The 25,824-nt window shown below is 41.7% G+C and overlaps 2 protein-coding genes across 2 annotated transcripts in view; both read right to left on the bottom strand.

Moving 5' to 3' along the window:
- Positions 1 to 5,083: 5,083 nt before the first annotated feature.
- On the bottom strand, positions 5,084 to 10,327 carry LOC122827733 (tumor necrosis factor ligand superfamily member 15-like). Its single transcript, XM_044110654.1, has 4 exons — positions 9,882 to 10,327; positions 7,698 to 7,728; positions 7,540 to 7,602; positions 5,084 to 6,345 (listed from the first exon to the last, which is right to left on the bottom strand). Exons 1-4 carry the CDS (start codon positions 10,110 to 10,112, stop codon positions 5,906 to 5,908), a joined length of 765 nt encoding a protein of 254 aa, XP_043966589.1. The 5' UTR covers positions 10,113 to 10,327; the 3' UTR covers positions 5,084 to 5,905.
- Positions 10,328 to 13,509: 3,182 nt separating this feature from the next.
- The window catches only part of si:ch211-158d24.2 (multiple epidermal growth factor-like domains protein 9), a 32,520-nt gene continuing 20,205 nt past the window's right edge, over positions 13,510 to 25,824 (bottom strand). Inside the window, exons 4-6 of the mRNA XM_044110653.1 lie at positions 24,318 to 24,467; positions 17,163 to 17,432; positions 13,510 to 15,588 (exon numbers count right to left, since the gene is read on the bottom strand). Of these exons, the coding sequence (XP_043966588.1) occupies positions 15,056 to 15,588; positions 17,163 to 17,432; positions 24,318 to 24,467 (953 nt within the window). The 3' untranslated portion in view covers positions 13,510 to 15,055. The remainder of the gene's footprint in view (positions 15,589 to 17,162; positions 17,433 to 24,317; positions 24,468 to 25,824) is intronic.

Below are 25,824 nucleotides of genomic sequence, written 5' to 3'. Positions count from 1 at the left end.
CTGGATTATTTTCATATGTGGTGCAAACATTTCCTCTACTTACCGACTGAAACACAATCACACCTCTCTCTTTGCATCAGACTATCTAAGTATGTTGAAAAACAGGAAATAGTCATCGAGGTGGGATGTTGAGAAGGGGAGTTGGAAACTGGATTCTTAAAGAACATGTCAGACATAGTGATAATAACAGGGATCTGTGTATTCACTTAATATCAAATACAAGACATTTATAACATTTACAACATTTATAAATGTTAAAAATATCATCAATGTCAATCAGTGGAAAACATCCAAGAGTTTAGATGGGAGTTTGTTTCTTAAAAGACTTTATTTTACTCCTTCTAGGCTTTGTCTAATGGGTTTACTGGTCAACACAGGTTTTCATTGTGGAAAGTAGCATCATATTATATTAAAAGGGCTTGTTATGGTGATACTTAGTCACATAATGCCTGACATTATGGGAATCCACTTCTGTTTGCAAAATCATTAAATGTTCTACCAGAAAGAATCTAACTTTTAACTCTTGGATTTTATGACAAATCCATTTTTTGCCTTTAAATACATTTTCTCTGTACTTTGAGTATTTAGGAGTGCAAAAACGTCACATGTATTCTCTGGGGCTGTGCAGATATTCTTATGTGCTTTTTTGGGTTATATTTTTCAATCTGTTCATTTTACTCTCTTGGCTAGGACATTTTCTTGGCGATGATGTCATCACATTTGCTGTGGAACTACTAACCATTGTCCCAACTTCTGGCTAAGCAGTTTTGTGGATCTGACTTTTTTTTTTTTTTTTTTTTCCTTGCATTGATTTTCTAGTCCAAATTCATTTGCAAGTAGACAAGTCAAAATTTTTGGTTCTAGCGTGTATTAATGCACAGGATGTCTTACATCAGAGCTTATGGACGATCTCTGAGCTGACAGAAGCATCAGTGTTTCAAAATCCTGACAGCACCAGGAGCGTGTTCCTGACTGAACCGAGCTTATCATGGAGAAGAAGATGAAGCTGTGCAGTCTGCATGTACAAGTCTGCATGTACTAATGTTTGATTTTATTTATTTATTTTTTTAAAAAAAGCTTTAAAGGTCTTCCTTCATGCACAGGTTTTGCTCTGAATAGAACATGCAGGCCTGTCCCTGCATGATTTGACAGAGTTTATGCAAGAATGCAGAAATCAAGTTTCCTGAAAGTGTTGCATAATGCCAGGGGTTTTCTTAAATAGGGACTGAACTCAAAATCTGTGTTTGAAATCTATCCAGTTTGACTCGCTGTTGTCCATGGGAGACTGAAAACTCACACCACTAAAAAACCCTGTCATTATGGTTTCATTGTTACAAATGCCCAGTTTGTATTAAAAACTCCTTCAAGTCACTTACAGGAAAACTGTGCACTGCTGCACAATGTTTAAATAAGCTGTAACAGGAGGAGGCTCACAATCAGGATATGCAAAGATTCTTCTGAACTGACCCAGTTCAGAAGAATGTGCAAGTAGGAAGAGTCTATTTAGATTAGAGACTTTGGTGGATCTAAAAGAATAGAAAAAGAAAAACAGAAAGAGAGAGAGAGAGAGGGACAGACAGACAGACAGACAGACACTAGGTAAGTCAGTGGCTCCAAAGGTTCAGTTCTCTTCAGAGTAACAGAACTGCTAATGAGTCTTCTACATCACAGTGGAATTTGTAAAGACTAAAGGAATGGTGTTCTTCTATTCTTTACAAATTCCTACGGACGCTTTAAGACCCAGCCAGAGCATCTCAATCAGATCAAAGCCCAGACTTTGACTAAGCCTCTCTAAAACCTCCATTTTGTTCCTTTCTTAATCACTCACAGGTGTGTATTGGTCTGCATAAAACTACAGCAAGCCATTTAGGTCCTGAAGCAGCGAAGTGACCCCAGGCTGTGCTGTGAGTGGACGTGTGCTGTCCACAAAGTGGAAAGTTGTTTTTTTCTCTTGTTGTTTTCTTTTGCGAGAAATGTGAGTTATGTCTTTTGGTCAACTGCAGTTTTGCAGTGTTGCCATGGAGATGGTTTTTGGATCGATTGAATCTAGATAAATAAAACATGAAAAGAGCTGTTTGGGTTTTCTCAGTTTTATCAAACATTGAGATGTGTTTAGCGAGCGGCAAAATTTCAAGCTTGACAAAAATCAGAAATATTAACTTTAAACAAAAATATTTTACTGTGATAGAGTGGCAGACTGGTCAGGGTGACCCTGCCGTTCGCCCGTTGACCTCTGGAGATAGGCACCAGCACCCCTCACGACCCCACCGGGGATTAGCATGTAAGACAATGGATGGACGGTTGAAAAAATATTAAAGAGGATAAAGTACATTTTGACTGCAGCAAAGATCAAACACACAGGTGTGGAAATCCCCAACTCTTTGAACAAACAGAAATCGGTGTGTAGCCAAGAAAAGTGGAGCAGAAGATGACAAAAACAATGACAAGAGCATGTTTTGATTGGATGAAGTGATTTATTAGTTTCTGGTAAATGAACAGGAAGTGTGCCAACATAAAATGCCATTATTTCCCTGGAGGCTGTCATCTATGTGAAACTGAGAAACGCCACAGGAAATACAGAAGCAGGTTCTGGCTTCGCCGTCAGAGACTGACACGGTGTCATGTTTCAGGGTTCACCACGTCTTCCAAGACCTGCTGCCAAGCAGCATGATCCTGCCACCACCATGCTTCACAGTGGGGATGTTTACGGGTTTTTGGTGATGTGCAGCGTTTGGTCTCATCCGAGCAGAGAACGTTTTTCCACTTCCTTTACTGATTTACATTGGCATTAACAACAAGACAGCCGAAGCTCTTTACAAACATCTTCACATAAATAGTCAAGAGAATGATGAAAGTTTAAAATCTGAAATAAAATATTACAGTACTAGTGTTTCTGCAAAATCTTCTGAGCTACATCTGCCATACTGGTAGACCTGGGAGTGTCTCAGAATATTTATGAAGTATAAAGGACGATGCACTTGCATCCTGCAGAATTGTATCTTTTCAGCGGTGGGTGACCTCTGACATGTGCATATTTTACAGTGTCCATCTGCTGTTATTGCTGCAGCTACTGAAGAGGATGGTGATATGCTTGACAGTAATGGTTGTGATGATGAAGGTTGTGAGAGCTTTTAGAACAGAACTTTGAGACCAGCAGCAGGGAATTGGAGGTTCTGCTGTGCTTCTGATTTCAGTCTCCTTTGAGTACAACTTTACAGTCATTTAGTATAGTTTGAACTGTAATCTGATATTGGTATGTATTGCTATTAAAAGTTGTTTGAGGTCACACTTGCATCTTTATTGTAAATATTGCTGCAATGATTGATGATGTTTAACAGTTTGACAAAACACAACATCTATGTGATTTTTGGAGGAGAACCCAGGCAACAGCTGTTATCCAGAGTCTCTTCATATCAGCTGCTGAAGCGAGCAGCTTCTTCAGCATTGTCATGGTGACATGGTGTCCTCTCTCCAGTCTCCTTGTTGACGGTCTCAGGTTGTGAGGACAGCCTGATGTAGGCAGGTTTACACATTGACCAGATTCCTTCCATGTCTTGATTCATTGAAATGAACTCCAGGGGATGTTTCTGTCCATCCACTGACTTTTATTCAATAACCTTAGCCTGGATACTGATGAACCAGTGAATGGACCTTCCAGAACCAGAACCAGAACCAGCTGTCTTTGTACTACAATCACTGGAGACACTCACTATACTGAAATGATCTCCACTACTAGCACCACCTGGCTGGACCATTTTAAAGGGGGTGAATATTTATGCAATCACTTATTTGATGTTACATATTTTTATTTGTCATTATTTCTGGAAAAAAAAACTGTTTCCGTTTTGATATTTAAGTCCTGTTGTATTTTTGTTTTTCAAAAGGATAATTTTACTGACCATGATTGAGTTGTAAAAGCAATAAAACATCCAAGGGGGTGAATACTTTTTATAGCCTCTATTAAAAAATTCTGCCTTGATGTAGCTTTATGAAGACAGCTGGAGGTTCCTGCACTCTTTGTCGTTGGTAAACCAGACCAGTTGCTCCTGTTTATTGTAATTACACATGACCTTTGAGTTTGTGGCTGCCTTCGTCCAGACTGACGCTCTCTTCCTGAGAACAACACGCTTCCTTGGGGGATCATTGGGTCCTCAACTGGCAAACTGAGAAATGATGCCATGTTGCACCAGATGTGTGTGTGTTATTTTTAGAATTCATCTTTATTGCAGAACCCCTGACCATCACTATACACACTCCCAACTGTAGAGTTCACAGACAGCAATGGCATTTTAAGAGTTAAATCACAGAATTAGCTGAAGAATACAGAAATGCAGCTTGGAAGCCGTGATTCAAACAATCATTTCAGCACATTATCAAGCAGCACCTTTAATAGAAAAAAAAAACAACAACAAAGTGAAAAGCCAAAATAAATATTTTAACAGGTTTCTAATTTGGACCTGCCCTTAGGTCCAAACAGGCAGCTCACACAGCGCTGGCTAAAGCATTCCACAGAACCCATCAGATGTGTTTACATTTTTTTCCCCCATCATCAGTTAGACAAACCATGCTGACACAGCAGGACCTTAAAGAGTGCTAATATATTTTGGTAGATTAAGGACAGAGATCAGTGGAAGTGGGACATTTTGTGCTTGACAATCTAATTTTTGTGCTTAGTATTCCTTATGTGTGTTTTGTTCAATTGTGAAGCCCGGATGAGTTAAATCCAGTCAACCTTGCATGGAGCTACTCTGCAGAAACTGTGATTTTAGTGGAACAACTTTCTGTCTTCATTCTCCATCCAGCAAAGTTCTCCCTGTTTGTTGCTGGTCTTTAGCAACTTCTAATATCAAAGAAGTGGCTTCAGCAGACAAAACTGTTTCACATGTAGCTCCGGCTCTTCAAATCTTCTGTCTTTTCATCTAAATGAAGTGTTATACAGCTTTTATGCTGGCTCTAAAAGACTGCCTGACCTTGCACATTTCAGTAGCAGCTATAGAATGTGACCTGGTCAAATTACTGTCTCCAACACAGGGCTGCATTTTAAAATAAATAACAATAGTAAGAAAACTGGCAATGGCAAAGATCAGATTTATGCAATTAATTTATTTGTACACATTTGCTACTAAAAATAAACAAAGTCATGCTTGTCATAAATCATGTCATAAAAATGAATGCTTAATGAGACATTCACCACGTGTACAAGGCAAAAACAAATCCCCCTTGGCTACTTGCTTCATGACAAGTGGCCAGTGAGTCACTTCAAGACTCCAGACTTATAGTAAACAATAACAAAAAAAACAAAATAAAATAACTCCCAGCCTGATGCAAGCCCAATAATACATGTCCCTTTATGTTAAATTAGAATAAATTAAAAGCTTTCTAGAAACAGAAAAATATTTTATCCCAGCATAATATGTGATATAATAAATGTAAAATATAAAATATAGTAGGAGATTTAACACAGAATGGAATGCGCTGTAAAGTTGACATATTAGATTAGTGGGTAACGCTTTATTCGTAACACCAGTTACGAACATGAATGGTTATGGTCACGAAGTGTCGTTTGGTAAATAATGACACTTTTAATGGATTTTACATTCTATTTTTAGTACAATTATTTACCAACTGACACTTCATGACAGCAGTCATAAAGACTCCATAACAGGTGTCGTGTTGTGTTTGAGACAGTGTCATGTCAGTGTTATGCACACTTCAAATAAATTGTTACTGATTAGTGTAGTTTAATTGCATCAGTGTTGTGGCAGCTGTTAGTGAAAAGAAAATGTCGAAAGGAAGCTAACCTGCTGCTGAGAAGGTTCTACTCGGCGCTACAGAGGTGGACTAGTTAAAGTATAAACCTGCACTGGTGCGTTCAACCTTTATTGAAGCAACTGCATCGTTGGACTCAGGAGCCACTAACTGACCAATCATCGAACACGAGCTGAGCGCCAAAGAATGACTGGAAATCATTTTTACGCATAAGGTTTGGATGAGAAGACGTTACATGTAATTTGTCATTAATATCCAGCTTAAATATGCCAGATGTGAAGAGAGATTTTTTTACAGTGTGCTTGCAAGCCACTGTATCCACTGCTGTCAGGAGCGGTCGGTCCTTTCCATCACCTTGTCTGAAGACATACAACCAGCTAGAGAGCACCAGGAAAGTTGAACCACCACAGTCACTGCTCTCAACATCATAGAGGGCCTGCAGGAAGACTCTGTAGAGGCCCTTTCTGGGCACCGTCAGACTCCCGTTGGAGTAACTGAAACCTCCATCAATGTGCGCCTCCCCTAATGTGTGTTGCCAAAGAAGATATCTTCCATTCGTGTTGTTACCATATGGAGCTGAAAGTGCAGACAGAAACACAAGTTAGGATTGGAGATCTTTCTTCTTGCTGTAAAACATCTAATATTTCATGCAAAATTTAGGAAGAGTCAAAGGAAAGAACAGGACTCCATTGGCAACCAAGAGCAAAAGGTTCAATAAGATCAAACTCAATATTATCTGGTTTCTACTAGTTATACTTCCATTACACTACTGGTTTTATGTACATGATGCTGAAGCATATCTAGTGTGGTCATCCAGCTCAATGGCTGTCATGGTATCAGAAAAAATAGGCAGGCACCACTGCTGTTTTCTTAAAGCTGCAGTAAAGTATATGTTTTTTACATATTTGTTTAAACTGTCGCCATGCCATGACAGTATAGCATGAGACAGATAATCTATGAAAAGATAGATGTCCTCTACCTACTCCATAAGCTACTATTACTGTCTGAAGAAATGCAAAAACGACCAATCAGAACCAGGAGGAGGGGTTCTGACTGGCTACCATCGGATGATCTGACAGTAGCTTGTCTGAGTGTTAAGCTTATAGGGAGATAAACACTCAGTGGTGCTGTGCTAACACTGATAAAGATCCACTCACTTCAGCATATCGAACCCTTAAAGTAGCTGAGACGAGGGGGGTATGGGCCTCTGAAACTTTTACTAGAATATGTAATTAAACTCATAATTTCATGCCTTTATTATCTTACTGTCTTATTCTTTTGTTCCATATCACTGGAAGAGAGTGAAACATGGAGGGATAGTTTTAAGTGTTGACTGTGTAGTATCTGGCTGAAAATAAACTAACTTAGCAGATTCCTAGGGTGGGAGGAACGTGGCCCAGCTGCAACCTACATGCTTTATAAATGGTCGAATGGGACTTTCCCAAAAATAAGAAGTTAATTTCTGGAGACATTTCCTAAACACATATGTGTGTATGTCAGTAGGCACGACATGACCTAGATAAGCTCCAGAATACATTACCTCAATATTTCAGTGTTATTCTGTAAGACAATCATGTCTGGGCTGGGTTGTGTTAAGACACTTTATTATTAATACTAGAATAGATCCTTATCAGGCACAGTGAAGTGGGGAGAGGCCAATAAATAAGAGAAAAGCTGAAGAGTCAGTGTCAGGGACGCCAGGCCTCCTTACAAACGGAAACCCAGAAAAGTCCTCCTTCCCTCACGTATAAGCCTGTAGAACATCATTACCTGTCAACATGGCGCTCGGAAGCCTCTGTGCACTTTGAGGTTGTTGCAGCTTTTCAGCAACACCTAAGACAAAGATACAAAATATTTCACCTTTAACAAATGATGTGTAAAACAAAAAACGACTTCAGCATCAACCTCTCGCCAAGCAACACATTTACCTGATGACTGGCTGTCAGACTCAGACTTGGTCTGCAAGAAAAAAAACAAACACAGACTTTGTTAAAACAGGAAAAAAGAATTGATTTCTAAATTGGCGCTAAAAGGATCCTGTGGTTGTGAAACAGGCGGTTCTATTTAAAACCTGACCAATCACACTGCAGCTAGCTTATGATGCTAAAGTACAGCTGCAGTTTGACTTGTAAAACATGCAGGGTCTGAACTAAAAATAGCTTACGTGAATGTTGTTGAAGTTGTGCCCTGCAGCCGAATGACCAATAAGTCTAAACCTTTATTATTTCAACCCAGCACCTTATACCAGGCGAATATGGTTTGAATAAGAAAACTCTGGGTGGAATACTTGGCTCCTATAGAAGCCTGCCTGCTTTTAATGTGTTACAAAAATGGAACAAGAATGGAGTCTAGTTTTCCTGGACTTTTTACAGAATTCCATCATGTTTTTAGCAGCATGGAATTATTTTAACAAAGCAGATCCACCTGCACTGTCTTCCATGAACCTTTTCAGTGGTTTCCCTCTATTTCTAATCCACTGACAGTTTCATAAACATAAAACATAAACTTTTGTCTAATATTTTCACAATCCCTGCTTTGCACATGTCCAAAAATATTTAGGCCTTGCTTGTCTAACTTTATGTCTAATCTGCTCTATTTTTTATTTTTGCTCAGGAATTAGCCAATAGATTATGTATGCCTTAAAGGGGATACATAAGTAAACATGAAACTTTCTGTTGGATTCACCAAAAATAGAAGAAAAAAAATCAAGCAAGTTGTAGTAGAACCAGACTCCTTGTTTTGGAGCCAAAGTTTCTTACGTTAAGTGGTAAAATAAAATAACGTTTACACAAATCTGAATCTGTTTGCTTTGTAGTGCTTGGAGAGAAAACAGGGTTTGGTTAAAATCCAGACTAACAGGTCAGACCTCAAAGAAAACCAGAAATCAGCAAAGGCCAGTTAAAGCCTGATTGGGGCGTAACGGTCTACCGCTTGAATGAGAATTTATGTCCCAAAAACAACATGTTATATCAGTCTACCTTTAAATGGTGCCATGTTTAAAGGGTTTGTTGGTTGTGTGAACAGCTTGTCAAACCCACTCTACCAATGTTAAACAACATATTATGCTCATGACTGGGAAACATTTATATGATTGGATGATTGAAGTTTAAAGATACAACACATGTTGGCTTACTGAATTTATTCACTTAGCAAACAGGAAACTCAGCAGAATGTCAGAAAAGCGTACAGTAACTGCAGCAGTCCAGCACCTGTCATCCTGCTGATCATCAGCTTGGTCACATGGTACTGAGGGATGCCATCTTATTCCTCAATCAGGATTAGTAATAAATAAGCAAATGTAGTTTTGTTTGGTCACCCCAGAAACTCGTATGTTGACCAACTTGGTCTCTGCTCTTTTATGTTATTGCAGGTTACAGGATCACATCTCCACATCTGCACTGAGATTGTTTCAAATGATGGCAAACCTTGTTTATCCAGAAAGGCACATACTACCCCCGCCCCCCCCAACCCCCACCACACACCACATCATCACACTGCCTTCACCAAATGCTGTCAGGCATTGGCAGAGAGGATTCTTAATGGGCACGTTATCAACAGAGCTGCCCAAGCCACAAAATCCATAAACCAAATAAATGTGGCACCATCTCAGTGTGAGGCATGCTGTAAGATCTACTACAAGGATAACAACAAAGACGAAAAAAAAAAGATTAAACATACGCCATAGAGACCGACAATGAGGAGAGAGTGAGGAAACTCGGTACTTTTACTGTGGGCTGAATTGCCTTTTCTCTCGGCTAACACGGCTCCGTGAGGCGCACTCCACGCGCGCATGTTGTTGCAAAGTCATAACAACCCACATCTACAACCAGCACGTGCATGTAGAGAAAGTTTGTGCTAGGTGAAGTTCCTCTGTCAGAGTGGAGCTGGCAAAAAGCGGCCTATATTAACTAATTTAATACATATATAAACCATATTCATTCTGCACGAGGGCACACCCTGACCTCCCTGCTGGCAGAGCTTGTTCACCAGTTGCGCACTTTGGAAAAACTCAAGTTTGCACCCTGCTCCACTGTCAGCAGCTTCTTGAACAATAATACTTTCAAACGCGGTACACAACAGCGGCTGAGAATAGATTAAATATGAACAATTACCTGACTGTCAGTAGCACAGTCGCACGGCCTCTCTAGTCTGAGCGTAAGGAATACCGCCAGAATTCCGCAAAGCAGCAGAAGGAGCGCCGCTGCCACAAACTGGGCCATCCGTCGTCGGTGCCTTTCCCTATGGAGCTGAATGTGTCGGCTCTTCTGGCACAGAAGGCATGACTCTGCCTCTGCCTCCGCTCCTCCCTCGTAGTCACACCGGCAGCTGTTCTCCTCCTCCATGTCTTGTGTGTTCCTATTCGCGGACCAAGTCCCGACTGCCTGGCACAACCTCCATTTATCTGCACTTTTCGCCCACGTTGAAAGCCGCGCTCCATTGAAAAGAGTCTCGATTAAAAATGAGTTTCACCCAGAGTAGAAAATTACACCAGAACTTCCTGTTTCTGAGGGCTTTGATGTTCCCGGAGTATGTAAAAAAAAATCTGCCTGGTTGGAATGTATAAAACATATGCGCTTGGTAAGAACATCCCCATAAACAGAGCAAAGACACTCCAACTGTTCTTACTGAAGACACATTTGCCAGTTCCTGCAGATTCACACTAATTAGCTTCTAAAAATACCGTTTATTATAAAGAAAATGAACTACTCTCTCATTTCACACAGTGGACATTTATTCCGATCCAATTATTCATGTTTGTGGGGCAGAGGCGGAATTCGCCGTTTTATAGTTATAGACATCAAGGGTTCTCTTCTTTGGGTCTTTTGTAAGGCCTCATTTTAGCCAAATGTTGCAGGCATCCCTGACTTAATCTTTCGGGTGATTCCCAGCTGCAGTATGTCCTGGTCTTGACTTGGGTTGTTCAGTCAACCTTAATATGAAAATAATAACAATCTCTGTGAAATATTTGTGGAGAACCATTCTCCCAAAGCATTTAACAACACATTTGTATACGTGTTATTTAATGTTCAAGTGCCCGGTGCAACATTAGTGCACATATATCATATTTCCAAAACCCATGAACAAAGATATTCTGGCTGCCATGAAAGCATAAGACTTCCAAAAACAACTCCATGTTCCTGCCTGCTCACATGAGGTCTTACTGAGTTGGTTTATATATTGGTTTCATATTCTAATCCACACACATAGATTTACAAAATATTGTTTCACAGTAACTCCTGTAACTTGTTTTTACAGGAATTACACAGTAAATTATTGTTTTTGGCACACTGGATGCCTGTCAATTTGTGACTTACAGCAATGAGTTGGAAGGTTGTTTTGCTGTTTTTTTTTTTTTTGCCAAAAGTTAAATAAAAAGAGCATTCTTACCCTGCTGGTATTAGCATGTGTTTTCCTTTGCTTAACCCACAGACACATTTCTGCTGGTTGTGTTTCGTAGATAACACCAAGTAGTTCTCTCTATCTTCCATTAATAACCGCTTCTGATACTTTCTTCCTCTGGTATTCCAGTACACGTCGCCATGGATACGCTCACTGTTCATCCTCCAAGACATCCTCTGGGACACATTTTGTGATGTCACTGTATGCACCATACAACTCCCATTCAAAATAACATTCTTACAAATACCTCAAAAGTAAAAAATAAAAAATAAACAAAATAAAATAAAAATAAACATTGTGTTCAATTCAAAGTTAAACAAATGACAAGTAATAACTGGATTATTCACATCTGAGATGTGAGTTTCTCCTTGTAAAAAGCCCATTTTAATGATTTCAAACTGTTTGCTATTAAACATTTCAAACCAACAGAATGAATCAAACTGTGTTATGAAGTACTTTTGTGATATTTTGAGGTACGCTATGTTTAAACAAATAACAGATATAACACGTGTAAATTAAAAGTCAGCCTTTTAGTTGAGTGCCTGGTTATGTTTAAATGATGCAGAGGGTTAGACTCAGCAACAAAATACTCCTCTGAAAACCTTCTGGTACGACGATTTGGAAAATGCGAGTGAAGCACCAGGAGAACTGGCAGCATTATTTTTTTTGTTTTAAAAAATTGTTTTAAAAAATGTCCAAGTCCATGAAAGTAAAATATCAATATCAATTATAAATTCCACCATTGTATAGTAAATGTAAAAGAAACTGACAGGCAGGAATCACTTTGTTTAGCAGTGATTGTTTTACGCATCTAAAACATCTGTCCACTTTGAAAACAGAAGTAAAAAGTTGCTGCTTTCAGCAAGCCGTTCTTGACGTCAGCCAGCGTTTGCTGAGAGATTCACTGGCCACATGTGATGAATGACGCAAAATGAAAAAAAAATTAAAAATACAAACTCCCCAGGGCCCACATTCGTCAACACACTTCAAACTTCAAATTATTTGGGATTGTCCAGAAGGAATGAGCCAGACAGTTTCCCAGGAAAGAAAGAAGTCCAGTCACCTCGAAGAGCTGCTCTCAGGCGATTGGTAGACAACGCTCAGATTGAAAATCAATGTAAAGAAAAGACGCTAAAGCTCTAGAAACAGGTTCTTGACTCTGATAGGCTACTTGTCTGTTTGGACAGAAAAAAAAGCCCCTGTGATTTATTACCTGAAACGAGAAGCACCCCCTTCTGCAATCACACTCTCCACTTTGGCGGCTTGACAATGAAGAATACTCAAAAGAATAAGAATAATAGGAGGGGATGGGGAAAACGGGGCTGAGGAAGACAGAGAAGAAAAAACACATATAGAATCAGCATCATAAAGGAAAATTAAAATGGAAAATAAGAATTTCACAGGAATTTAATAAAGGAACCACTCTAAATCACATCTTGTTATCTAAGGACAACGTGTTTCCATTTCTGTGTCACTGTTCTAACAAAAACACAAAGAACTCGGTGAGCTAATCTCCAGCAGGAAGTGACCTACTGTAAACGCCTCCAACAGAGAAACATACAAACAGATGTTCTTACACTGCAAATGCAAACATGGGATTTAATTGAAAATAGTAGACTTAAATCAGTGTTCATCAAATTGCTATCAACACTCACTTTTAGTAAGTTACATGGAATTTGTGGTTAAAAAGTCTAAAAATTCATTCTTAATGACTCACCTGGTTAGATAGAGGTCTAATAAAACACCAGCTGAAAGTTGTGGCTGAAATCAAGACCTGACATCTATTTCCAATCTGTTGGTGTTTCATTATAGTAAGTGTTAGAGAAGTGAAAGCTCCACTTCCTGTCCTCTGCTCCGTGCAGAGCGTGGTCAGCTGCAGTCCTCCTGATTCAAGGTTCCACATGTTCCCAGTTGGCACGCTGCATCCCATCATCTCAAACCAGCAACCCCATCCTCATCACCAATAAAGTGCTTTTAGTTTCTCCTCCTGATGTCTGCTTACTGGAAATTTCCCATTTTTCGGATCATCGTTTACTGTAAACCACAAATGTTTGTGCATTAATTCCCAGAAGATCAGCAGTTTCTCAGACCAGCGTTTCTGGCACCAACAACTTTTCCACATTCAGGTTTTCAAATTGAAATCGTTCTTCCTCATTGTGATTTTCAGTCAGCATGTCATTCCCAGCAGCACATCTCCATGGGTATATTGGCATACTGACATCTGATTGGCTGATTGGATAGTTTGTTTGCAAATAAGCAATGTCACATGTTTATCTAGTAATGTATGGAGTGAATGTAAATGAGGGATTTAAATTGGAATACTAGGAGAAACACAAGTGAAACAGTTAAACTCATTTTTATTTGAGAGTTGAGCTCTGAGTTGCAGGTCTTATTTACACAGTTTGGGTTGTTGCAGTTCTGATTTCTGGGCGCTCTCAGTCCTCCCACCGTCTATGTGGCAAAGTAGGAAATAAAAACAATAGAAAAAGCTGACAGCAACATCACGCCCAGAGAGGGTCAGCGCTTGTTGAGTGACAGTGCACACACAGTATCCTACCTGTACAATAATCGTGCTACTATTCACATTCATCTGTACATTAAGAATTGTATTTACAGTGATCACATTAGGGAGAGAGAGCCGGTACCTGAGGAGTTACTTCCATGATTAGCTTTTACTCGTTCACCAGAACAAAAAGAAGGGCGTCCGGCCAGCGCTGGCCCAAATAACAGCAGGTCCCTCAGATCCCCGACCGGGATCCGGCAGTGACCGGCCTGGTTTCACAGCTCACTGCTCCCGCTGATGCAACACGGCTGGAAGTGGTCAGAGGAAGCAGCAGGCTCCATAACAACAGGATCAACACTGGAGTTGTGTTCATGTTTCAAACATCAAATGGCCTTGTCATCTGAGTCACACCACACACCCTCCACATAACTGTGAGCCATTTTTATGAAGTCTTTTGTTTTTTGTTTGTTTGTTGTTTTTTTTTCAAACCTTTGCTGAGGTAGACAGCAAAGAGCAGATAAGATTACAATTTTATGGCATTTTACGCAAGCCCAAGATGTGTCACTTCCCCAGCAGTGAAGTGGACCTTATAAAAAAAAAAAAGGTGATTGCTGTTTTTTTAAGAGAAACACTAATCTTGCACGCGTTGGAGTGAGCTGATACACTTTAACAAAAGACAGGAAGCTATAAAACAAAAAGGTGAGGTCACTTCATTCAGACTTTCTCCTGTACATGGAAACATGTTTGGGCGAGTAAAAAATACCGTTCAACAGCACACCGGATAAAAAACACCATGGAGGACTACACATTGGAAATGTGCAGCATTTTCTCCCAAGAATGAAACGTCAACAAATAAATAAGAACAGAATAAAAATAATTCATTAAATAACAATCGTCTCAATTAGGATCGTCTAAAAGTAATCTGAGTTTAACTTAAACTGCCCAGAGTCCATAAAAAAAAATAAAATAAAATATATATATATATCTATGAAATGCTAGGCTCCCATAAGTCCTCTCATTGGGTTCAGGAACATCAGCCAACAGGTGTATGCTTTGCACCTGTCACAATATTCCAGTTTACAGAACAACAGCGCCCCCTGCAGGCTCCTGATCACAATAAATCACATTCTTTTTGGAAGCCTTTTCACTGTTCATCCATTTCACAATCAAAATATATCAAATAGGGCTTTCTCTCTCAGGTGGGAACTTTGTATCCATTTCTCTGATCTCGGACACCGTCTTTGTCCTTTCTGTCAGTTTGCAAAGAGGGGCCATTTCTCCAGGGGAGAGGGTCAGACATTAGGGAGCTTTAGATTTGGTATGTTCCAGCAGCTTCATGTCATCTGTAAATCTAAGAGTCTGATTTGGGGCTGAATGGCGGCGTTAAGCCTTGTAGTTGTTTGCCTGTGTGGTAAGCGCCAGCTGACCGTTGGGTGCCACCTCTGTGGCCTCGTCCTCCAGCAGGCCGGACACGTCGGCGTTGGGGATGCTGTCATGGTAGCTGCTGAAGCTGATGTTGTCTTCCTTCAGCTCGATGGTCCAGAAGGGGGCGTTGAGCTTGCGGTTCTGGTACTCCCGGTAGGTGTACACGCCTCCCACGAAGCCCAGCAGCAGCAGCACCACCAGGATGATGACGGCCAGGATGATGATGTTGAACTGCGTCCATGAGACCTCCTTCAGGGCTGCTGTGGTGTTGTCAGTGGGACTGCTCAGGCTGGTCAGCAGGGCCTGTGTGGTGGTGGTGGTGGTGCTGCTGCCCAAGGCGGCGCCGCCGTTGTCGTTGGACCTGTGGACTGGGTTGCCTTTGGTTGCTGTGGAGGTCAAAGTGGTGCTGGTGAAAGGTGACGTTGGGGAAGACCCGCCGGACATGGGGGTCTTGGTCGTGACCTCTGCTGGTGCTGGTATCAGCCGCGCTTCTGAAGAGAGAAAAACATTTCAAACTTCAGTGAATCTTAGTTCCAAGTGATGTGGCCAAGAGGCCCACAATCCAGAACAAAGGTCGGTTTTCCCTCTGAAAACTTGATAAACCAAGAACACTGTCCAAACAGAACATTTTGAGTGCAAGGTGGTGCGTTGGTTCTGCAGAGGTGCACAACAGGGAGCTGCAAGAGCGTGTGAAGATGACGTGGTTGGTCGGTACAGCCTTGTTCCAAGTTTAATGCAATACCTATGAACCCATCTTTGGTATCACTGTTTCTGGTGTATAAAAACCCTTGAAATAACAAGCAACACTTAGCTTGTTAGCTGGGGGGCAAGTAAAGCCCAGTGACCACTTGGGAAAAACCTGAAAGAGTGCTGGTTCTTCTTTGTTGTTAAAAAATCTGAATACAAAAAATTTAATTGTCCGAGCAAGTTTTGTCAAACACTCCAAGGTCAAGGCTAAAATATTGGGGTGAATGTCCCGTCTCTGTGGCAGCAGCCATAATTTGGAGTAACCTTCCCCTGGATCTTCGTTCCATTACTGATCCGGGTATTATTACGTCTAAACTTAAGACTTTTAATACTATGTAGGATTGTGTGTGGATGTTGTCTTTTGTCATGTAGTCGTTTTAATATAAAGTGCTTTGGTCTTCCTGGCTGGTTGTTGTTAAGAGCTAAATAAACAAATCAATCAATCTTTAAGTTGAAGTCTTTAGGTTTCAGATGACAGAACTGACAGAAGCGATGCTGCTGATGATGAATGCTGAGGGACAATTTTTCTCCAAAATGCCTGGATATCCTCTGTGGGGTGCCTGGGGCTTTAACATATTTTCTAAAATACTGATAAAATACTGAATAAAAGACTCAGTTGACCTGAGTCATTAGTTGACTCAGGTCAACTAATGACCTGAGTCTCCTGAGGTCATTAGTTGCAAAAGAGACTCCTGTGGAGGAACTTGGATCCGATCTTGCATGTCCAACAACACTGTGGTTCTGACTTCTGAAAGGATTTTAACATCCAGTCCTAAAAGCTATACTGCAAAGTTGCAGCTACATGAACCACAAAACTTGTGGAATGATGTTTTTTTTTGCCAAATGAGGCCAAAGGAAAGATGCTTGGAGAAAACAAAAAAGTCCAGGCCACAGAACCTGGGCACCTTATAGATCATTGAGTTGACCTTGAGCTCACGATGAGACCATTCATCTGACACAAAGTGGGTCATCAACAAGACAATGATCCCAAACGAAGTAACAAATCTACAATAAATGAGATAGTTGAGTTGTTACAATGAGTCAGTCAAACTCCAGACTTGCACCTGACTCACATACTTAAAGGAGCTGTGCAGAAACACAGTGAACGGGGATGTAACAAAGACTGTGATTTTCTCTGAAGTTGGCTCTACCTGATGCTGAGTCAATGGTTGAATATTTTTTTCCACTCAACTTTTTAACATTGATTTTGTGTTTGTTTATTAAAAGTAATGGTGTTAAATCTTGATTTTGTACACTTGAGATTAGGTAAATAACATTAGAAGACTAACTAAAGCATATCCTGAGGTTCTGGCCTTACTTGGACGGGTGCAGTTATGTGCTCTGGCGTCCCCTACGAACCCAGAGGCGCACTCATGGCACCGGGACCCGGAGGTGTTGTTGATGCATCTCAAGCAGCTGCCGGTTTTAGGGTCGCAGAGCTGGGCGGGGCCCAGAGGGTCCGCGTTGCCGCTGCAGTCACACGGTGCACAGGCCCCGGACGCGTTGTAGTAGCCAGGGCTGCACTGGTCACAGTGCGGGCCGCTGTAGTGGGGAAGGCACCGCTCACACACGGCAGAGCCGCTGGAATCTGAACAAGGAAAGAAAGATTACCACGTCAGCTGCTGACCACTGCTTCAACCAGGAAAGCTTTCACTGATGATGCTCAAGAGTCCCAAAATCAAAGGGACGGCTGTTGATTAATTAACAGAGAAAATTCTAAGCAATACTTCATGAATTCATACAGATTCCTAAATGTGTATGACCATTAAAAAAAAAATAGAAAAATACAGCAATAAGACACAATTGTGGTACTAAACCTCAACCTGAAAAGTCCTTAGATTAATGCAGTGTTTCAATGAACTCTTAAAATGTGCCTTTTTGCCACTAGGGGGCCCAAGATGACTAGATGTGAATGTGGAAGCCATGTTGTGTCTTAGCAGGTTGTTTTCTCTCAGGTATGATCATGGAAACATGGACAGCAGCTGAGTCTCCTGAGGTCAGGTCACACCCTGCCTCTTCATTTTAATATTCTCCACTAGGCAGGCTGATTGACCCACACTTTAATAGACAGATGTGTGGCAAATTAAAGAAAAAAATGTTTGTCTCAAAATTTTGAGAGTTACAAAAATAAATACAATCTGAAATATAAATTTATTAAAAATGAGATGATTAAAACATCTAGAGAAGTGGTATGTCTGAAATCAGCCTCCATCATTAACCATAAAAACATCAACACACCCAATGAGGGAAGGTGTTTTGGAATCACACACATACACACACACACACACGCCAACACAGTTCTGGAAGCCTCCACATAAAACAGATTCTAGGCTTTATGTTCATTTCTCATTAGTTTGTGTTGTTATGCTTTAAAATCAAAATGGCCCCTGCTGTGTTACGAGTCAGAACTCCCAAAACAAAGCATAACGGGCAGATTTGATGTAAATTCTGATTTTGTTAGGAACTGATCTCCTTTCAACACAAGAACCATCACTGCTTATTGGAGCCAAGTGTTCTTTGTTTCCAGGAGTCGGCTTTCTCTCTCTGTAACATGACACTACCGCCTCTTCTAGCATGTCGGCCTGGAGATGCAGTATTAACGCGTTCCCTGAGGGGGGAACGTCTCACCAAACATCGTCTTATTGACAATCAACAAGTGTCCAACAGGCCGGCCTGGACCTGTGAAGGTGGTCTTGGTGGTCCTGCGGAACAAAGGGAACAGGCAGCAGGGAAACATCAATTCGTCACCCAGTTAGTCAAACGTGGGATCTAAGCCATGCCTGGAACAGGTGCTGTCTGGATTCAGCCTTCACAAGTATACACAACCACAGTGGAGATGTTTACATCAATTCATCTTCAGCATGAAGCTCACAATGAGTCTGGCTTCTTCTGTGGTGGGTTGAGAATACAGCGAACACCTTCAACGAGTTTTCAAAGCAAGAATCTGGTGCGGCAGTGGGAATTTGTTGTGAATTTTCTCTAAACCACACTGGTTTAAAGTGACACATATAAGCTCAATTATGTGGATAGAACTGTTTTGTTTCTAAGAAACGTAAAATTGGTAGATGACCAAAAGTAAAAGCACTCTTTGGGATGTGAATGAATCCCCAGGCGAGATGGGATTTGGATTTCCTCCAGTATGTTTGTCCAAGAGTTTCCCCCCAAGAGGTAACGCTGTACCTCCAGGCTGTGGCGTTGGGGATGTAGGGATTTAATCCTTCTCCTTTTATAACAAACAGCCACATGCACCTTCTAAATACAGCTTTCAGTCTTGTTCTAGAAGATATTTTGTGAAGAGCAGTGGGGACAATTAGAGGTAGCTAACAAACTAACTTGAGCTCAACTGGCTTGTAGCTTCAGTGATTAACTCAAAACTTACACCGATTCCATTATAGGTCTTTCAGCTACAGGTCATGAACAGAGTACTTAAAGGGTACTTATGAGGTCTTAGCCTGGCTATTGCTATTCCACTCATTCAAATCTCACTTCACAGACAGTCTGGGATTTCTCCCATTCACATGGATTCCTCAGGTCAAATTCTTCCAGCCCAGTCAGCAAACAGAAGGAGAAGTTGTGAACAATGATGTTGATTTTCTGTGCTGTTTTAGAACTGTAGCCTGCCTGTAGTTTTAACAACAGCAGCAGAGGAAGTGAACGTCTGTGTTGGTCAAGCTTCCCAAAATCAAATTAACATCAACAATCGCCACATTCAGATCTGCTCTTCTCTCTTTGCAGTGGAGGCATTTTCCAGTAAGCTCCTTACCGTCTATCAGCCGCATTATAAATGTCATGGCCAAATATTAGTGACTGGGTAAAATTTAAAACTTCAACAGAGTCCATGACTCCAGGAAGCAATCGTTTCTCAACAGCCGGAGCCCAGGCCCTCTGGATGAAATAAAGTGTAAAATAAGGGGGTCGTTTTTACCAAGTTAATGAGGACTTGGCTGTCTTATACATTTTTACATTTAATCTGTAAATACTGACTAATGATCATACAAACAGGGTATCCATAACAACATATTAAGGCTTTGTTTAAACTGAGACAATCGTAGCATTTTTGTTGTGATTCAGTCGCTTGTCTACACGTCTCCAGTGATCAGAGTCTCAAACACAGACACTTTTTGAAACCAGGTCTCACACTGAAATCTTTTAGAAACACCCTCCACATATGTGAAAGCACACATTCACAAAGCGCCTGAGTGTAGGGTTTATTCTACACTCATACACTCTGAAAGGGCAGATGACAAAAACAATGGTTGATAGCTTTGTGCTGTGTTGTGCTACTTAGCCTGTTCAGTTTAACACAACTAAACATACTGAAGTGTTAGGTGAACACTTGGTTCATCAGAGTCGGGTTGTTATTTTCTAAATGAGGTGGAAGCTAGTTAGGTAGAAATTAAGGCTCAAAAGCAAAAGCACGTTTTGATTACATGCTAAAATTACAGCACCATCTAGGGACCCAGCATGACAACTACAGCAGATTCAACGTGTCTTTGCGGTCTCATCTAAAATGTGGAACTTTTCCATTATCTGCATCTAAAAATAATGGCAGTTGCCTGACAGCAGTCTCACCTAAGAATGAGATTCCAGGTCTTAGTTAGGTTACTGCGGAACTGCAGAGTGTGATTAGCTACTAGTAGTACAGAATATACATGATAAATATCATAATGTCCCAGAAGAACCCTGACTGCACTTTGTCAGTGTACAACTTAGAAGCATTGGACAGAAACCATGTGAGTAAAGGCTTGTATCAAGCTTGGCTAGCTGAAACTGGCTCACCTATTGGACTATTACAACGGAGTCCAACAGCCAATTCCTCTCACCTAAAATATAAAATCAAGTGAGAGTGGAGCTCAACCCTAAGAAAGTACCTCAGACACAGAAAAGCAGACTGATCCTCTGCAACAGTGTGGAACCGTGATGGGACCAGTCTGCAGTGGAGCTAGACACAGAGCTATCTGCGTTGTCCTGGCCTAGTTGTCAGTCTGTCTAGAGTTGTCATGTGACTGCACTGTATTCCTACAGTGAGCAATCTGCTCCTCATGATAAGCTTGATTTAACCTCTGCTGGGGGTTCAAAGGCATCAGCCTGTAGTGTTTGGTTATATAACCCAGAGAAAAGAGCTGCTGTGCACAGCACCGCATGGGGCCATCAGGCCTGACCTGCTCCCTTATCCACTGTCCTCTGCTTTATACGCCACACTAAAGGTCTGATAAAGCCTGACATGCTCTGTTTATGTAAGAGTTCCTCTCCTGTTTCGGATAGAGGAGAGGAGAGGAGAGGAGAGGAGAGGAGAGGAGAGGAGAGGAGAGGAGAGGAGAGGAGAGGAGAGGAGAGGAGTGGAGAGGAGAGGAGAGGAGAGAGAGGAGAGGAGAGGAGAGGAGAGAGGAGGAGAGGAGGAGGAGAGGAGAGGAGGAGAGGAGAGGAGCGGAGAGGAGAGGAGAGGAGGAGGAGAGGAGAGAGAGGAGGAGAGAGGAGAGGAGAGGAGAGGAGAGGAGGAGGAGAGGAGAGGAGGAGGAGGAGAGGAGGAGGAGAGGAGAGGAGAGGAGAGGAGAGGAGGAGGAGAGGAGAGGAGAGGAGAGGAGAGGAGAGGAGAGGAGAGGAGGACAGATTTCTGCTGATGTTCAGGATGAGCTGTCAGAACTGAGCCAAACTCTACCACTAGGTGAAGAAACAATCATACATGGATGACTTAGTATGTGTGACCCACATTCTGTACTGGTGCAGTTCTCCATTTCACCTCTCTGAGTGTCGGCAGGGAACTAGATTCATCCACCTCAACAGGGTTCATTAGCACATCTAGAAAGCTCATCCATGATTTAACGTGAAGTCAGGATTCCCCATGGTGGCGTCTTTTCATTTGTCACAAATGCCGAGGAAACCACTAATATACGACTGCTTCTCTCTGGTGTCAACCATCCTCCACATTCACGCAACCTACTTATGGGAACCAGGAAGGACATTTTGATCATCTCTTCCCTCATTCGGCTTCTCCTGCAGTGATGCTGTCTAAACAGAGAGCGATGCTAGCCCATCCCCCCTCAGTCTGCTGCTGCCTGTGTCTGAAACGGCCCAGCTGTGCTCACGCTGTCTCTGCTCAGCTCAGCCTGGTTCATGTCTCTCCCACTTCCTCCCACGTTGTGTAGTCTCCACTCGGGCCCTGAGCAGGAACCAACGCCGACCGCCCCGGTGCATCTAGGGCATGGTTGATGTCATGCAGGGAGCCGCATATAGGGGGCATCAGTAGCTGCCTATGGGAATGACTAGCTGATGCAAAGCTACATAAAAACTCAATGGTTAGAAGACAGGGTTCACATGGAGTTTTATGCAGATTGGCTGTGATCTAAGTCACAGAGTGGTGCTGCGATGTTTGAGCCTGATGAAGTGAAACTGTGAAAGGCCAGTGAAAACACAAAACACAACACCTGGCTCCACGCCACGCTGTAATTAGGGGGTTCTGGCAATGGAGATAATCTCTAGTCTCTATTCACCTGCTTACATCATCTCCCCATTATGCTGTGTTGTGTTTAAAAAGGGAAACACTAACAGCCTGGAGGTGAGTATATGGGGTCATGTGGGCAGTGTTAGAGATTCTACATTCCAGACCCAGGCACTAATCAATGGTGAAAGTGAACAAACTGCTACCTTTTTTAGATAGCTGAGACTTCTTATCCCCTCTATATCCACAGAAACATCTCAACACACTCTGCTACATCAAATAGTCTTTATAAATGACCACTTTAATAGATTAACAATATCAAAGGCATCTATTAATTTGTAGAGTCTTGTTAGTCATATAGTATACAGCAAGAGAAAAGAAACATTGAGTAATCAGAACCATTTCCTTTAAGTGTTAGAGTAGTGATGAATTATGTAGATGTCCATGATTGTACTACAGGTCCCTACATGTTGGGCAGACGTGGTAACCAGCCTGGAGCTCTGGCAGTGCGGTGTATTCCTGCAGGGACACGTACTTTCATTCAGGTGTAAAACAAAGCTGCCGTTACAGTTTTTCCACGAGATTCCCACAATACTGGTATATCTAAAAACACATCTAACCTGGGTCAGAAGGTGGCAAAATGAAACACATTTTGTGGATTATCACAACTTTGAGGTATGTGTTGCTTTAATAGGCAAAAGTTTTGAATAGTGAATATATATAGGAATGATATAGACATCCCTATATAGAACAAATCCCAATGTTCTACTGCTGCAGAACAAGCTACATTACACAAGCCTGTGTAGGGTTTCTTTCTTTTATATTTAAAGAACTGGAAATGTAAAATAAATGCTCTGTACTAGTGGTGGGACCTGATTCCAAATTTAATTGAGTTAATTGTAAGGTCTGTACTTAATTTAATCAAATGTTAATCCAAAGCTATCTACAAAATCAACTACGTTTTCAACTTTAAAAAAAAAATGACCCTTTTTGCTGATAAATTATTGAATAAATATGAGCTCAACAACAAAGATATACTTTTTAGTTGCTCTTCCGGTTCTTCAACCGTCAGGTTTATGCAAAGTTTTGTTCTAGCCACTCGGTTTTCCAGTGTTTCAGGAACTCCTGATCATTCACGGAAATCCTTTAGAAATGTGGACTGTGGATGCTGACATTAGCGTTGGTGATGTCTGTGCTGCTGCTACTTGTTTAGCATTGAGATGCCATTTTAAGCTTGAATAGCTTCGCTGACAGGCTAACTCCTTCCAGCACAACAAAACAATAGTTTTTTTTCCAGTGTTCAATCAGACTGTTTCAGAAGCAGAAATGAACCCCCGGTGGGGCGAGAGAAGCAGCTTTGTTGTCCATCACTGCTTGTGGGTCAGATTTACAGGCATACCAGAAACACGGACAAAGGTTTCGGCTGGAAAAAATTGTCTCATTCAAAGTTTTAATGCGTTAAAATCTACGTAATTAATTAATGGCAATTAATGTATTCAAGTCGTAGCCCTAATCTGCACACAACCCATGAAATGGTGGTAAATTAAGATTTTCTTCTGGGGTGCTGTGGTGGCACAGGGGCAAAGAAAGACCCAAGTATTGAGGCCTGAGTCCTCGTGACGGTGGTCGCAGGTTCGATTTGCCGCATGTCTTCCCCCTTTCTCATTACCCTGTTTTCTGTCAAACTACTTTCACATAAAGGCCACAGGAGCCAACAAAACCTTTTTTTTTTTTTTAAAAAAAAAGATTCTTTTCTTCTGAAAAAACCCCAAAGTCATTTAATACAGCATTCAGTTTGAGAAACAGACGGGTCATCCTTAAGAAGCTGCAACTAACAGAAACAGATCTCTATAAGTCATGCACTGTACCATTAATTATCTGCACAGTCCTCCTTTGTGTTGAGTGGTGTATAAAGCTAGACTCTGAAACAGCAGCAGCCAACAGCAAACCAAAGAGCATGCAGGAACTAACTTAGACTGAGCCTGCCTAATGCTAACAACCAACCCTTGGATTAGAAGGAGAGCGGGGACTGACCGGTGAGGCAGGTGCCAGTGGAGGTGGAGTTGGAGCAGGGGCACGGTGCACAGGCTTCGGTCGGGGCGGCACCAAGACGGCGGAAGAAACCCACCTTGCACTCCTCACAGTTGGACCCCTGGGTGTTCCCCTCACAGTTCAGGCACACTCCTGCAGGACACAGCAGACTTCATGTGAATTACTGACATTTTTCTGATTTGTGTTAAGAAAATCAAATCAGCATGTAACAAAAGTTTTCATACAAATTCCTCAATATTTTCCTGTCAACAATAGATTTGGTGCTCCTAAAAGCAGAATGCATTTAGATGACTGTATCTTCAAGAAAAAACATAAATACATGATTTCATGAAAGCAGCTCATGTTCCGCAAACATGATTCCACCTAAATCTGGGCATAACAACGAGACAAAAATGAAGGAAGTTGATTCGCTGGTAACGGAAAACCTAAGAAACGTTAGTTCATGAACCTTTGTTCATTCTGAGAGTCAGAATTAGTTCGATTTATGTGTAAACAGTTGATGATAAACTGAACAATCCTGTTTGCAGCTTTAGCTGTTATGTTAGCTGGACACAAATCCCTGCAGTCCTTTCCTGAAGTCCAGAGTTTTTGGGGAAACGTTTGCACCATGTCCCTGGATGAACCGCTCTGGGGAAAGTCTGGGTCGGGTTTTAGAGGGAGCTGTCAAACCTGAGCTTTATTAATCCACAGCGCAGTGACCACTGAGCCCAGGAGAAGGCTGCAGCTCTCCATCTGCCCCTGCATTAGAATGAGAGGACATATGGCTTCTCACACTGCCACCCCCACAACACACACTGTCCCCCTCTGCCTCCATCTCTCCATCTCATTCTCTATCTCTGCTAGTTTCTTTAAGTATCTGAGCCTGACTACTGTAAGGTGAAAATACTTTCTGCTGATGACAGGAGTCTGTTTTATTCTCAAAGTCTGAAGTATACAGAGTGAAAAGGAGGGGTGAGTTTTCTTTGGATTATAATGATAATAATTTTATTTGTAGTGCCCTTGATATCTCAAAGGGCTCATTCACATGCTGATGATGGCAAGCTACGGGACTGCAGCTGCAGCTGCCCTGGGGCAGGCTGACAGAAGCGAGGCTACAATTTTTTGCGCCATCAGCAGGCAAGGTGGGTGAGGTGTTTCGCCCAGGGAAACAACAGACAGGGGTGGGCCGGGAATCTAACTGCCGATCACCTAATGAACGGAGAACTGCTACCGCCTCAGTCGCCACATGTCTTCCACAGCAACAGAACCTTCTCTTGGGTTAAGCTAAAGCTGAAGAGATGTTGCAGAATCCCACAGATCTGCTCTGTAGCTTCAGGCCGTCTGGACTCTGACACCATCTGGACCTGCAGTCTGGTTCCGGTTCTATCTCTCCAAATGCCTCTTCACCTGACTTCTAGATACAGAAAAGTGGGAGGAGGAACCACAGGGGGCAGAGCATCATCTCCTGATTTGATTGAAGTCAAGCTTGAAGAAGCAGAAGAGTCCATGA

The sequence above is a fragment of the Gambusia affinis genome, linkage group LG03 (genome assembly GCF_019740435.1).
Source record: "Gambusia affinis linkage group LG03, SWU_Gaff_1.0, whole genome shotgun sequence".
In the NCBI taxonomy this organism is placed as follows: domain Eukaryota; kingdom Metazoa; phylum Chordata; class Actinopteri; order Cyprinodontiformes; family Poeciliidae; genus Gambusia; species Gambusia affinis.
This window is presented reverse-complemented; position numbering and strand designations above follow the sequence as displayed.